At 50.7% G+C, this 13,971-nt stretch overlaps 1 protein-coding gene across 1 annotated transcript in view; it reads left to right on the forward strand.

Moving 5' to 3' along the window:
• Positions 1 to 13,971, forward strand: part of SLC35F3 (solute carrier family 35 member F3) — a 129,180-nt gene that overhangs the window by 17,202 nt on the left and 98,007 nt on the right. The window contains exon 2 of the mRNA XM_003797432.3: positions 919 to 1,243. Within this exon, the coding sequence (XP_003797480.1) occupies positions 919 to 1,243 (325 nt within the window). The remainder of the gene's footprint in view (positions 1 to 918; positions 1,244 to 13,971) is intronic.

The raw sequence follows: 13,971 nt of genomic DNA on the forward strand, positions 1-13,971 counted from the left end.
TCCATAGTTACACCTGACAGAAGCTAACATAACACAAGCTACAGCTTTGTTTAAATTTCCAGCTGACTGACATGCCCACAATCATGAATGAAAAGCAAACAGTGGAAAATAACGCCTTCCCCCTTCTCATGGTCTGCGGGGGGGAAAATGCTGCGGCAGAGCCAGGCTCCGGGCTGCAGCCTGGTTTCCAGAAATCACACAGCTCTTCTAGAATGGAGCGTCTGCGGCCTTTCACACACCAGCTGCCAGAGGTTGTGGTTTTTAAGTAAAGCTTCAAAGTGGGCCCGGAGGCTATCAGCAGGAAGCCCGTTAAAACAGATAGAAAAATAAGAGGGTCAGGGGAATCTATTTTTTGCTGTACGTGCAAAATAAAAGGAGTCTTGGCATCTGCGCCTTTTAGCAACGGGCAGGGAAAAGCTTCCGTCAAGGTTGGGACCCTTAGAGGTCAAGACCTCCTCCGATAGGAATCTCCAGCTCCTAGCTCTGCTGAGCACCGGGTAACAGGGCAGTGCACCCAGGCAGACGTAAACTAGAGCGAACATATCTCGGCCGCTCGGTGTGCTAGGGGGTGTGCTAGGGACAAGTTTCCCAAAGCACCCAGAATTAGCATGCAGAGGCTAATTCAGGGGTCCGGGGTGGGCCAGACATTCTGAATTTTCAGCCAGCTCCCGGGGGAGGAGGCGAGGCGGGAGGGGGGCTGCTGCTGCCCGGCTGGCCGCGGCCCCACGTGGAAGGCCAGGTCCGTGGAGGACGGGCGAGCCACTGCGGTGCCGCATCACACGGCTGTCCCCAGCCAGCCGCCCGTGCGCCCCCGATCTCCCCGCCCCCAGGGGCTGGCGGCGGCGGTGGGTGCCCCGCGGCGCCCCCAGCGGCGAGCGGAGGGCTGCGGCCCGCTAACCTCGGCCTTCTCTTCCCCAGGGGAGGAGCGCCCCCGGGACTCCCCGGGCCCGGCGGAGGCCCAGGCGCCGGCCGGGGCGGAGGCCGGCGGGAGAGCGAGCCGCCGCTGCTGGACGTGCTCCCGGGCGCAGCTCAAGAAGATTTTCTGGGGCGTGGCGGTCGTGCTGTGCGTGTGCTCCTCCTGGGCGGGCTCCACGCAGCTGGCCAAGCTGACCTTCAGGAGGTTCGACGCGCCCTTCACCCTGACGTGGTTCGCCACCAACTGGAACTTTCTGTTCTTCCCGTTGTACTACGCGGGCCACGTCTGCAAGTCGGCGGAGAAGCAGTCTGTGAAGCAGAGATACAGGTAGGCGCCTCCGGAGGAGGAGGCCTCGCCACCGCGCGCTGACGCTGCCGGGCCGCCCCTGGTGGCCGGCGCGGGGACAGGCCGGGGGGAGGAGCGAGCGGCGACGTGCCGCAGGGCGTGCACCTGCTCCGGTGGGCTCGGGGCGACAATTCTCTCTCTCCCCTGACCGCCTCCTGCTCCTTGGCCCTGGAAGCTCCTTTGTATGAAACAGGAGCCCGCGGCATGTTCCAGCGGTGGGTGGGAGCAGAGCTCTGAGGCTCAGGCGGGAGTGCCCCACAGTCCCTGGAGCCAGGTGACTTGGGGGTTCCTTGTACCTTATGTCCCTTTCGGGGAAATGTGCACTGCAAAGACTTCCTTACTCCTTAACTTTCCAATCCAAGACATTTCCTCCTCCGGGTTTCTAATTGCACGGGTCTGAATAGCGTATCAGTGTGCTGGTCCAAACCAAAGCCAAGTCTGGACTTTGTTGACTCTCATATAAAGTCCACTGGAATGGCTTACAAAAAGAAGCCAGAAGCACCCCCAGCGCGTTCCCCCCCCCCCCCCGTCTCAGCCCTCCCCAGCGGTCACGTTGTTGGTGTTGACCTGTCATCTCGGCCAGTCAGCGCATCTCCTGTTCGCCCAAGGTGAAGATCCCCCGGCCCAGCATCAAGGGGTCACCCTAATTGTTGGCTAAGCTGACACTTATCTTTTGGAAAAGTGGAAACTTGTCTTTTTTCAGTCCCAGAGGTGAAGAAAAATTGAAAGTTGCAGAGTCTTCACTCCACTCACCACCTTCCTCCCCACTTCACCCCACCCTCCCAAGCACACGCTGGGATAAAATTGCCCTGGTGCCTCCACCATCTTCTTTGTGTTTCTTCCCTGGTCTGAAGTTGCCCTTAGAATTCACAAAATAACTAAAAACGCTGGGTCCATGGAGCAAAGAGGTTTGGGAATGGAAATTCTTGAACCAGTATTTCTCCCTGTGAATCCACCATTATGTCCCTATCAAATTATAGCTGGAATTCTAGAGAAAGGGCTCTGATGGAACCTGAATTGAGTCACGCAGCCAGTGTCACATGTCTTCTTAGCCAAAAGGGTGTAGAGCAAAGGATTCTGATCAGCAGTGTTGACTTAAACCAATTGTTCATGGACCAGCCAGAGATTGCTAAGGAGGCAGTTTATACGGCTCTTCTGAATAGCAGTCAGAACCAGATTGAAGCAAATAGACTCAGAAACCTCAGTAGGGCCCAAGATTGTTCCAAAGACAAGAGTAAAATAATAGCCTGCTTCTATCAAAGAGAATAGCAAATGTTCAGTAAATGATGTATTTAACAGTTAAATAGTCCTGAGTGTATTTAATTTGTAATTAGGGGTTTGTCTTTCTTTGAACTGATTAGAAGAGTACACTTCTTCTTTGAACTATTAGAAGAGTACTGGGCCCTTTCTGATAAAGAATGATTGGGAGGGCGGCTCCTGTGGCTCAAAGGAATAGGGTGCTGGCCCCATATGCTGGAGGTGGCAGGTTCAAACCCAGCCACAGCCAAAAACTGCAGGGAAAAAAAAAAAAAAAGAATGATTGGGAGGGAAGATAAAATGCTTCTTTCTTGCTACTTTCAACCACGTGGGCTGAATAAGGGCCCCCAAACCAATAGCACTGGCTGCTGCCCCAAATGCGCACCCTGGCCACAGCCTACCTGCAGAAGACAGGGCTGGCCTGACGCCACTTGAACTATTGTGCTGAGAACCACAAAGAAGGAACCAAGCCCAGTGGTGGTTACAAGGTCAATGTGGGAAAAAATGAAAGGTCAGGAAAGGAAATTAGTGATGCATAGGGAGACATCAACACCTGATTTCAGTCTATACTCTCCGTATAAAAAGTACCCAGAGAGAATCATGAAAGGATTCCAGTGACTGCTCTGTGAATTGGGAGCCATGTCAGGGGGCGGGAGGGGAATCCCCACTTGATTAGCAAAGCTGGTTAAGAGTTTGTCTAATTTCTATGATAGTGCTTTGCTCCACCTCTTTTAAAAAAAAAAAAAAAGAAACCAACTTTTTGTGTTTGTAAGCCATGTTAGCCCTGTGGCTAAGCAGAGTTGCTGATTTACCAAGCAATTATCGAGTGTGTCAGTCAAGCCGAGCACCCCAGTGGAGAAGTGAAGAGAGACTCTTTCTCAAAAAAAAAAAAAAAGAGAGAGAGAAAATTTTACCATCACAGACCTTCTTTAGGAAATCACGACTCTTTCACAGCTCAGATTGGGAGTACTTTAAACAGATTTTAGGATTCTCAGAAATCAAAGAAAACTGATATCACATTCCCCACCTTCATGCTTCTATCAAAATTAATGCCAGGGAGAAGATTTAGAGTCAGCCGAGGAGCTGTGTCTCTTGGCTAAAAGTGTTTAGCAGGGAGCTGAAGAGAGAAAAGGAGACAGGTGGAGATCTAGTCCATAGGGAGGGAAGCTGGACAAACAGACCCGCTTTCCTTACAATTATCAGAAGTTTCTTTTCTCTGAGCCCACCCCACCTAAGACACCTCTCCGAGGTGAAGCTACAGAGGAAAGCCAAGGAAGAGAGAGGAAGCCTTATATTGCCAGGCACGGAGCAGCTCCCACTGCAGAAGCCCCTCCCCGCCCCAGGTCTTGTTGAAGGCCACTCATGCGGCTGGTCTGGGTGGGTCTGAGATTCAGTTTTCCTAATGAGCTTCCAGGAGATGCTGGTGCTGCTGGCCACAGGCTGCACTTTAATTACAGAGGCCCTGGAGTTGCTGAGTCTCAGCTACAGGTTTTTAAAACTGCTGCCAATCTGACCCAATGTAGGAATCAGGCGTCACCCTCACCACACAAAACTGGGAGTGACTGGATTGGGGCCTGGAGAATGCTTGAGTCCTGATCAAAGCAAATCATTCAAGCTCTCAGAACCTCTGACACCTGTTTGTAAATGGAAGGTGATAACGTATGCACCACCGTGCATCAAAGAATGCTGTGTGAATCAATGAGATGCCACATATGAAAGTGCCCTACACACTGTGACATGCGTGCCACGTACATGCAAGGAACCAGCACTGTGTTGGGACATCCACTGGGGTTACACTGAAGGATGTAGCCTGCTCTTTGTGGCCTATTTAAAAGATGGGAGAGTTAACCCTTAGGGTGCCACACAGGTGTTTCCGTGGTAGCTACACAGGGCATCCTAGAGCACTGATCAGGGCCCTTCATGATCCCATGCTACTGTCAGGATTAGATGGCAACAGAAAAACCTCTCAGCCTGGATCTCCTGGGTTTTCAGCCTCTGCCTGTGGTGTCCCCAGTGAGCACTGGACCGTCCTGTGGTACAGTGGCCTCCTCCCTATGATTGGCATGCCCGCCCTTATCTGCCCCCGTCACACAGCTGACCAAAAGGATACCCTAAGGAGGCGGCAGTGCCCAGAGCTCACTTGGACAGGCTTCAGCCACAAGATGCTGATGGGCACTGCGGGAACCACTGTCTCCTGGGCTGCTGTCACCAGGGGCAGGCATGGGGAGGAGGGTATATCAGGTCTGTTGTCAGGAGAGACAGGGGAAGGCAGGTGCGCTGACACAGCCTCCTGGCCCATCTGACCATATGACAAGATGGCTGCTCAGACTAAGAGAGCAGCAGAAATCAGGCTGGAGCAGATCTGGGGCATTTGCAGCCTTGTCAGAAGGTCTTCCAGGAATTTGCAGCAGTAGTGACCTGTTTTCCACAGTGAACGCTGAGACCTTCTGCTATCCTGTGGCTGCCAGAAAAGAGAACCATACAGTGGCGACAGATGTTCCTCTGCTTTGTGAAGTTCCAGGCTTCTGTAAGCTAGCCAAGTGATTCTGCCTGGGATACTCTGAGCAAGGTTCAGAGCCAAGTAAGGGGAAAGGGCAGTCAGGATGCCTTTCATCTGAAATCCTGCAAAGGCCCCGTGTGTGTGTACCTCGCTGCCCAGACTTACTCAGGAACCAAGTCAGGTCTTGAGGCTATGAAGTTCATCCACCATTCAAAGCCTAAGGAGCAGAGTAGAGCAGTTGCAATCTGGATCTCTGTTCATTCTGCAAATAGTTATTGGGTGTCTGCTCTAGGAAAGGCACTAAGAATACAATAATAAATGGTCCCTGTCATCAAGGAGCCCAGAACCTGGTGAGGGTGTTAGATAGCTAAACAAGGTGGGGAAGGTGCAGGTGAACTGGGGCTGGTAGGGGCGGGGGGTGCATGTGTCCTGGGGCAGGGTGGAAAGATTTCTGAGAAGTCAACCAGCAATAGTTTAAGGACAAGCAGATAGCTCTTTAGGTTCTGAAGAACATTCTTCAGAGGAGTGAAGGACATTCTGGGCAGACAGTAGCCCAGGAAAAGCACAGCGGCTGGGCTCAGAGCATGGAGGCTAAGGCAGCTCTCCTCAGGGTACAGGAGGTCAGTGGGGTGAGGTGAGTGAGAAGACCCGATGGTTAGACAGGGTACACCCTGGCAAGCCTCCCTCATCACACTGAGGAGTTTCAGTTCTGGCGTGGATATTAGTGGGAGCCCTCAAAGCCATAATCAGATCAGATCTTTTAAAAGGCAGACTGGAGGTCAGGGGTGGATGGCACGGGTGTGGTTCCTGACCCTGTGGAGCTCACAGCCGCGTGGGAAAGAGAATAAAAACAGAATTTTAGGAAAGAATAAAATCTAAGGAGGAGGTGAGGCAAGAGCTGGCTGTCACTTAGGACTGGAAAGTCAGATGGAGGCCCAGATGGGAAGGGCTTTTGATGCAGGATTGAGGAGAGCCTGGGGCTCCATTCTCCAGGCATTTGGAGCCTCCGAAAGATTTGAAGTAAAGGATTGAGAGAATCGGATGTGCATTCCAAAGTAGGATTCATGGCATCAGTTATATAACTGGTCACAGCATATGTCCCATTTTACGTATGAGGCAGGATAATTATCAGGTGTGTGTTTGTTGGTTGGGAGCAGGGGGTGCCTGGTTCCTTGGCAGTGGCAAGAACTTTGAGTATAAATCAAACTTCCAGTCTGATAAAACCCAGTCTCTTGCTTTGAATAGTCAGCTGCTTCAGCCCACAGCACACTCTTCATTTAATGAAAAGCATTTCAATTGTAAATTTCATCACATTCAAGTATTTTATAAATAGGGGGAATCTTTTTCTGCTGGAAATATTTGTACAAGTTTTTCAGGCACAGTGGTGAAGGCTAAGGCGTTTTTGCCCCGGCAATGCTAATTAGTGATGTCCCAGCATCTCCCAGCCTTCCTGCGGCCAGGCCTGCCATCTGATACAGCTGGTGGCCTCTCTGCTTGCTTTTCTTACCTTGAGCCTCCCAGACATGTTCTGGCCTGTTATTCCCAGGGTTAGGCCTCTCTGCAAGCAAGGCAGCAGGGCCCCTCCATCGTAAGAGGGTAGAGATAGTCCTTCATTCCGTAAATCTGTCGAGCACCTTCTCTGTGTCAGGCACTGTCACAGGCACTGGGGCTGAGTGACCAGAATAAGTGGAAATCCCTGTTGTCCTGGAGCCTACTTTCTAGTGGGGAAGGGAACAATAAGAAAGATAGCATGTCAGAGGGTGCTGAGGGATGGATGTAGGGAAAGGTGGGGCAAGGAGTGCCTAGTGGGGAAGCCCCAAACTCAGGCTGGAAAACTGTCTGCCTGTAGCTTGTAGCTACCCTGACATCTCCCCACCCCATAGACATCCAAGCCCCTGCTGTTCACTGGCCCACTCATTCCTTATTCCTGCGTGCATTCCTTCCCATGGTAAATGTTCTTGGACTACCTGTTCTGACCTTGCACTGTCAGGCTCTAGGAAGAAAGTTCCCCAAATATGCCTACTCTCCAGATACTCATAATCCAGCAGGTGAAGCTGTCCATGGGCCCCAGGTCCTGCAATGAGGCCTGCGCTGCTGGCTTCCTGCAGGATCCAACAGCCCTCTTCTACTTACCAGCTCAGAGGGGAGAGGAAGGGGCAAATTATCCCACACTCTGTCTGTGCCTTCACCTCTGCCCTCCCTCCCAGCCCACCGCAGTCCCAGGCCTCTCTGATTTCCAAGCATCACCACTCAGAATGCGATGGGCTCCATACCAACCCTTGCAGCTGATGGTTTTGGTGTGTGTTTGTTGGCTTGTTTTGTAACTGGTTTAGAAGAAGTGAACAAAAATATTTAGGGATTGCAGTTTGTCATTTGGCCTGTGGCTTCAGCTTGGTTATAAACACAGGCAATTATGCACACACATCCTCACGTCAGGAGACGCTGGTCAGGCTTTCTGCTGAGGCAAAATCCCACCCCCCACCCCCATCATACACCACACAGTCTCTTACACACGAAGTCAGCAGAGTACTGTGAGTCCCTGAAAATAAGAGCTACCCAAAAAGCCCTAGCAGGATTTCTATGCATTTGTTAAATATAAGCCCTACCCGGATAATAAGACCTAGTGGCGGGCGTGGCTATGCAGATATGCTACATAGCCACGCCCTGCATTTCTGTGCGGAGCAGTAAGGAAGATTGGAATACCTTTTATCTTCCATAGCTCCTTTCTCCAAGCTGTTGGCACTTGCACAGGTGCACATGTGGTAACCATGGTCACAGGCATCCTCTTGCGCACGTGCAAACAGCTAGGGGAAAGGAGTTTACGCATCACTAGCACCAGCCCCACCAACAAGGTTGGTTCCCCCTGTCAGATTCAAGAAGAGGATGACTTAACTGTATTGGAATAAATGTAGATTGTTGTATTATACTTAATAAAAATAAGACATCCCCTGAAAATAAGCCCTAGTGTCCTCTTGAGAAAAAATAAATATAAGACAGTGTCTTATTTTGGGGGAAACACAGTAGCTGACACTGGAGAGCATGCTATCAACTCTCTCGGTGGAAATAGGAAGTCATAACGGTTTCAGCATCAGCAAAGGAAGAAAAAAGATGGGGAAGGCCAAAGAGGCTTGGATTTTCTCTGTTTTAAGATAGTGCTTGAAATAGTCAAGAATACAGTAGCAGGGAAACAATATGGTGTATTGTCCAGGTGCCCCAGGGTGTGACATCCTCCTCCTGAGTTTATAGTAGGTCCCACCACTCCACAGGGTTTCTTCCCCTCTGTCCTGTCATTGTGGTGTTCACAGCCAGGTCGTTGCTTCCCCTCTGCCACCCCCTCGACACACACACACATCTCAGTCAATAGCTGCTGGCTTCATGTCCGTGAAACACTATCCAAGCCAAGCAGCCCCATACACAGGTCCAGAATGTTCTACAAGTGGCTTTCTGGCTTTTGCTGCGGAAAGTCAGCAAGACTGCGTGACCTCCTTGCTGGCTGCTGTGTCCTCCTGCGCCTCAGCCGTGCCTCGCCCCCTGTTATCTGCGATCACTGTTAATCTTTGCACACATGTCAGCGAGTTGGCTTTGATGCTCAGCCGTTGGAGGAGGTTATCTCTTTTAAGCTTATAATTTCAGAGTCTGTCGAACTCAGCTGCAGCAAAGTTATCTCGATTTCACTGAAATTTTTCAAAAGGTCAGCTCCACTGCTCCTGTTGATGTTTAAGGTGTGGGTTTGAGGAATGGCAGTCATTTGAATAAGCTGCCGTATCAGTGTAATTATGGTTTTGGGGGGTGACGATACCCAAGGCTGGAATTATCAACAAGGGATTTGGAAACATTTTTAGTCCAGAGCAGCAGGGCTCAGTGAACGTTTGCAAGATCAGCCTAATAGTAGCACAGAAGTTGGAAAGCAGTGAAGGTTGGTGCCCAAGCTGGTGTGTCCTGAGAAGCAGTTGACATTTGTGTGAGTTGGAAGGTGAGGAGCACTTATGTGTGTGACATGCAAAAGGCGCAGGTGTGTACAGGTCTGGGACACGACAGGAGGCACAGGTGCCACCCACCGGCACCTGGCTAATGGTGACCATTCCTTACTTTCCATGTGATTTTTTGATCATAGAGTCAAGATCAATGAATCAGCTCATAGGCACCCTGAAACTTAGGAATAATCTGCATTTGGCAAAGCATCATCTACACAGAGACCTGGAAAGATCAGAAACACACGTGGACAAGTCTCTGATCTGGCTCATTCATGTTATCAAAGTGTCCGTAGATGCTAGAGGACAGCCCTGTTCTCTGCAGCCCCAGACCTCTCCAGAAATGCTACCAGGAGGGAAATGGGGCAATGCTGTCTTTCCTCATAAGAAACAACCTGGAGACAGTGCCTGGGCAGGATAAAGCAACCGGTGGTGCTACTAGTCTACACTTGGGATGCCATAATAAACGATGAGAATGCAGGCTGCATTTGATATCTTGGGTTGGAAACCCCACTCTGCCTTTATTTGGGAGAATAGCCATAGATAAGTCAACTAAAAGCTCTAGGCCTCACCTCCTATCTGAAACAATGGTGACACTGAGACCCACCTCCAAGGGTTGCTATGGGATTGGGGGCCCCTCTGGGCCCCACAACTCCTGTGTAGATCATGTGTTTGAACTAAACAGAATTAAGTGTGATAGTGTGGATGAATCCAAACTGTGCTTGGTTTGGGGGTTTCCTGCCTATTTTTGGTTGACTCCTAATGTGGACCCTAAAATTCACATAAACCATGGCTGCTCCTCACTTCAGCCATAAGATGATGATGATGATTATGGTAAAAAGCCCAGCGGACTGCGTCAAAGATTCCACTCAGATAAGCCATGTGTGTGGAGCCCACAGCTGGGAGGACAGAATTGTGCCCTGTCATTATTTTAGGCTCTTGGGGGGGATTATTTTAGGCTCTTGTGGGGGAGGGACATTTTTGGCAAAGATGAGCCTTGACAGGAGGGGCAGGGAACTGACGTGGACACAGCATTGTCATGTCACTGCAGAGCTTGATCTGAGACCCAGACAGAGACGTGAGGTGACCCATGTGTCTAAAACAGCACGTCCTGTCAACTCCTGATGCTCTTTTATCCTTCAAATGCTGAAAAACAAAAAGGAAAAAGCAAGGCAGCAGCGTGCAGAATGCTGAAGCAGGTGCATTCCTGATCATATCGTTTTTCTTCCCCTGGCACCCCCTTGGCCTTGACCGTCTACCACTCTAGGCTAAATTGGAATGACCTCCCTGCCCTTCCTAAGAACAGATGTCGTATCAGCTTCCCAATGCACTTGCCTCCCCTTCCTGCCCCACGTGGCACTGGAGCGCCTACAGGTGCCTGTACCAGCTCCCAGAGGTGCAGAAAGGAGCGAGGCCACGTGTGCAGGGAAGGGACCCTGGGCCGTGAGTTGTTCTCAGGTGTGCTCCTTACACGCTCGTGACTTTGATAAGTTATTTGTGAGGCCTCCTTTGCTTTCAGGTTCCTCATATTTAAAAATGAGGCCAATAATGCCTGTTTACATGGAAGGACCTCAAGGTTTGGGGTGCACATCACCTCCCCTAGAACTTGGCCCTTGGTGGGTGCTCCCCCTGCTGTTTGCTTGGTGAATACTCGGGTGGTGATTGCTAATACATTGCCCAGGCTCTCCCTGGACGGCCTTTCTGCCACCGCCGCATTTCTTTGGGTCGTTTCATTTCTAATTGAGCTGCTCAGCAAAGGTACTTTTTGGCATTTGTGTCTCTCTGACGTCATTTCTTGAGATCCCATTCCACGTAGGCTTTCCTCAGCTAATGAACGAGGAGCCGGTGGGGAAAGGAATCACTGCTGCCTACAGCCAGTCTGTGCTGAGTCCGAGGTGTCAGCCTCCACTTGTCCAGAACACAGTTGCCTCTACCTCAAGCAGGAGCCAGAATAGATGGGGCCACACACCCAGGCCCCTTAAGGCAGGCCTACCTGCCCCCCCCCCACCTGCCTGCTGCAGGTCTAGTCCTGAAAGAGGGGGGCTCCCTGCAGCTAGGATCCCTGGGAAACTTCCTATGCATTTTCCAGCCTGGGTCATCCTGTTTTAAGAGGGCTCCAGCTCCAAGTGCGCCCCGTGTCTCCCAGCCAGTAAAAGTGGTCTTGGAAAGCTCCTAGTTCCTGAAAATGTCTATCAGTTTTATGGCCACACCCCTTACTATCTAGTTGAGTCTGTCACAAAAGATAAAAAAAAAAAAAATCCCATTGGCCAGGATAACCTGTCTTTTCTGATTTGTATGCAAATTCTGTTCTCAGGTACCCTGGATCTTTGAAAATAGAATTATGCTAACTACATTTACTTCTTCAGCCATTTTCTACTTTAAATGGAGAGAAAACAAAGATGATTTGTGTACTTAACATAGCATCAGGCTCACTTCGCACTTTTCTTACCTAAGTGCCTTATTTTATGACGCGTTTAATGAGTTTCTCTCAATCATACACACATTATTAATTTATAACACAAAATGAACTGAAAGCCGTGGGAACTACAGCTCCCTGGCAGCAGGAACACAGCATCAGAACCATTCTATGGCGTTGTTCTGCTACATGTCTCTCTGTGGGTGGGGAACAGAAGAGAATTTTTTTCGTAGAAAGATTTTAAGTTCTCCACCAACAAAATGAGGACAGATTTGTTAATATTTTATTATGAATTCGTGTTGGGGGGGGTGATGGATCTTTCAACAGCTTACTGGTTGTTTTTTTTTTTTAAAGCATTTTGTCTTGTTAAAGGTGGATGAAAGTTGGTGGGTTTAAGCCCAGCTCAGGGAGGGCCCTTGTTTTTTACCGAGCAGAGGGAACTGACAGCGTCAACTAAGGGACATGCAGAGCTCTCTTGGGGGCTTTAGGAAACTTGATTGATTGTCCCGAGATGGGAGGGTTGAGGCCATCTGGATTTCCTAGCCAAGCCCCCAGCTCTCAGGGGTCCTAAGCAAGCCCCCTGTGTCCTGTCTGACTTTGCACTGGCAGGTTGCTGCAGGGAAGGTCTGTCCAGGCAGAGACAAGTGACTTCTCTCCAAAGAGATATGTGCTAGCCAAGGCAGATGAGAAGCAAGTGGGTATTGTCCACCCTACACTGCATGCACAGGACCCCCAGGCTTCAAGGGACAGCAGAGCCACAAGGCAGAAGGGGAATCACCAAGGGGTAAAATGTCACCTGTCAACCATACACGTGAATCAGCTGTGTACCAAGCTTCTGAGTTGGGAAGTCTGGCTCAGTAGCCAACAGTACGCTTGTTAAGACAGTCTCCCCCCACCACAGCCCCGTGCTGGAGTCAGTCTGAAAACCTACATCCTCCACCCTCCACATAGATCACCTCATTGTCCAAAAGCTCCCATGTGGCTTTATTTTTATTATGAATGTAATAAGAATTCAAAAAGAGCATGTGGTCAGAAAGTGGGACTATCTGAGCACCCCAAGGGCAGAGATCATCTGTTTTGTTTGCCTGCGTATCCCCAGAACCTAGCACAGTGCCTGGTGGGTGCGGGTAGGAGGGAGGCAGGGTGAGGAGAGGAAGGAAGACACTACCTCATGGGCGATGGTGGTATTGCCATCCTCACGCCCAGGATTAGAGTGGAGTGTTGGGATCCACTCTCTCCCTAAGGGGACAGTGTGGGAAGGGGCCCTCTATCCTTACAAACATCCAGAATGATAAACTGATCCAATTCTGAAAGAGTCCTTGAATGACAAAGTTTTAGGGGAAAAAAAGAAGCGCTTAATTATCAGATGTTTTTTGGAAATCAGTCAAGCCTGAAATTTCTGGAGTCCCACACAGGGGATGGCCCATTATGCTGTCTGAAGAAGTGGAGAACAAAACCCCATCTTCATGAAATTTGCACTCCACATTTATATCGGCTAGAATGTCACATGGTCTTAGAACTCACTGAGTCCTGGAAGAGAAGACTTCAGAGGATTTGTGCATTTGGGGTCTTGAAGGTCTTGATAGCATGGTAACCTTCCGTGGGATTTGAGATTTTCCATCTCTCCCAGCTACCATTGCTGTTTAACCAGCTCCCTTGAAACTTAGTGACATAACCAACCCTTTTGCCGGCAAGAAGCAATGACTTTTCTCTGCTCCGTGATGTTCAGAGCCTCTGTTGGGTGGCACAACATGACAGCTGGTGACTAGAATCATCTGGAGCATCTTCCTTCACTGTCTGGAGGTTGATGCTAGCTGTCACCTGATTCCTAAGCTGGGGCAGTCAGCCTGAGCAGTATGGCCTCTTCAGGTGGTCTGGGCTTCCTCACAGCATGGTGGCCCAGGGTAGTCAGATTGCTCAAGACCCCCAGAGGTGAGTAGACACCCCAGGGACTCCAGAGGAATCTCTTAGGACCTATTGTCAGAAGTCACCTAGTGTCAGTTCCACCATACTCTATGTCAAGATAGTCATGAGCTCACCCTCTTGCAAGGGAGAGAGGACCATGAGCTCCCCCCTCTTGATTGGAGGGCAGCAGAATCACCTCATGGAAGAGCAGCCCGAATGGGAAGTACTGTTGTCACCACCTTTGGGAATACCATCCACCACATGTCTGAAGCAAAGACAGCTCTGCTAGGAAGAGATGCTGCAGAGCTTGGAAAGGCCGCCAGCACCAGAGGCCTGGAGTTCAGGAGGAGGTGGAAGAGGCTGATAGGGGAGGCTCGCCCCAGGACAGCAGAGGCTGATGGAGGAGGCTCGCCCCAGGGCAGCAGAGGCTGATGGGGGAGGCTCGCCCCAGGGCAACAGAGGCTGATGGGGGAGGCTCACCCCAGGACAGCAGAGGCTGATAGGGGGAGGCTCGCCCCAGGGCAGCAGAGGCTGATGGGGGAGGCTCGCCCCAGGGTAGTAGAGGCTGATGGGGGAGGCTCACCCCAGGGTAGTAGAGGCTGATGGGGGAGGCTCACCCCAGGGCCACAGAGGCTGATAGGGGGAGGCTCACCCCAGGGCA

Source organism: Otolemur garnettii, unplaced genomic scaffold (genome assembly GCF_000181295.1).
Source record: "Otolemur garnettii isolate 467f Iridium unplaced genomic scaffold, OtoGar3 scaffold00116, whole genome shotgun sequence".
In the NCBI taxonomy this organism is placed as follows: domain Eukaryota; kingdom Metazoa; phylum Chordata; class Mammalia; order Primates; family Galagidae; genus Otolemur; species Otolemur garnettii.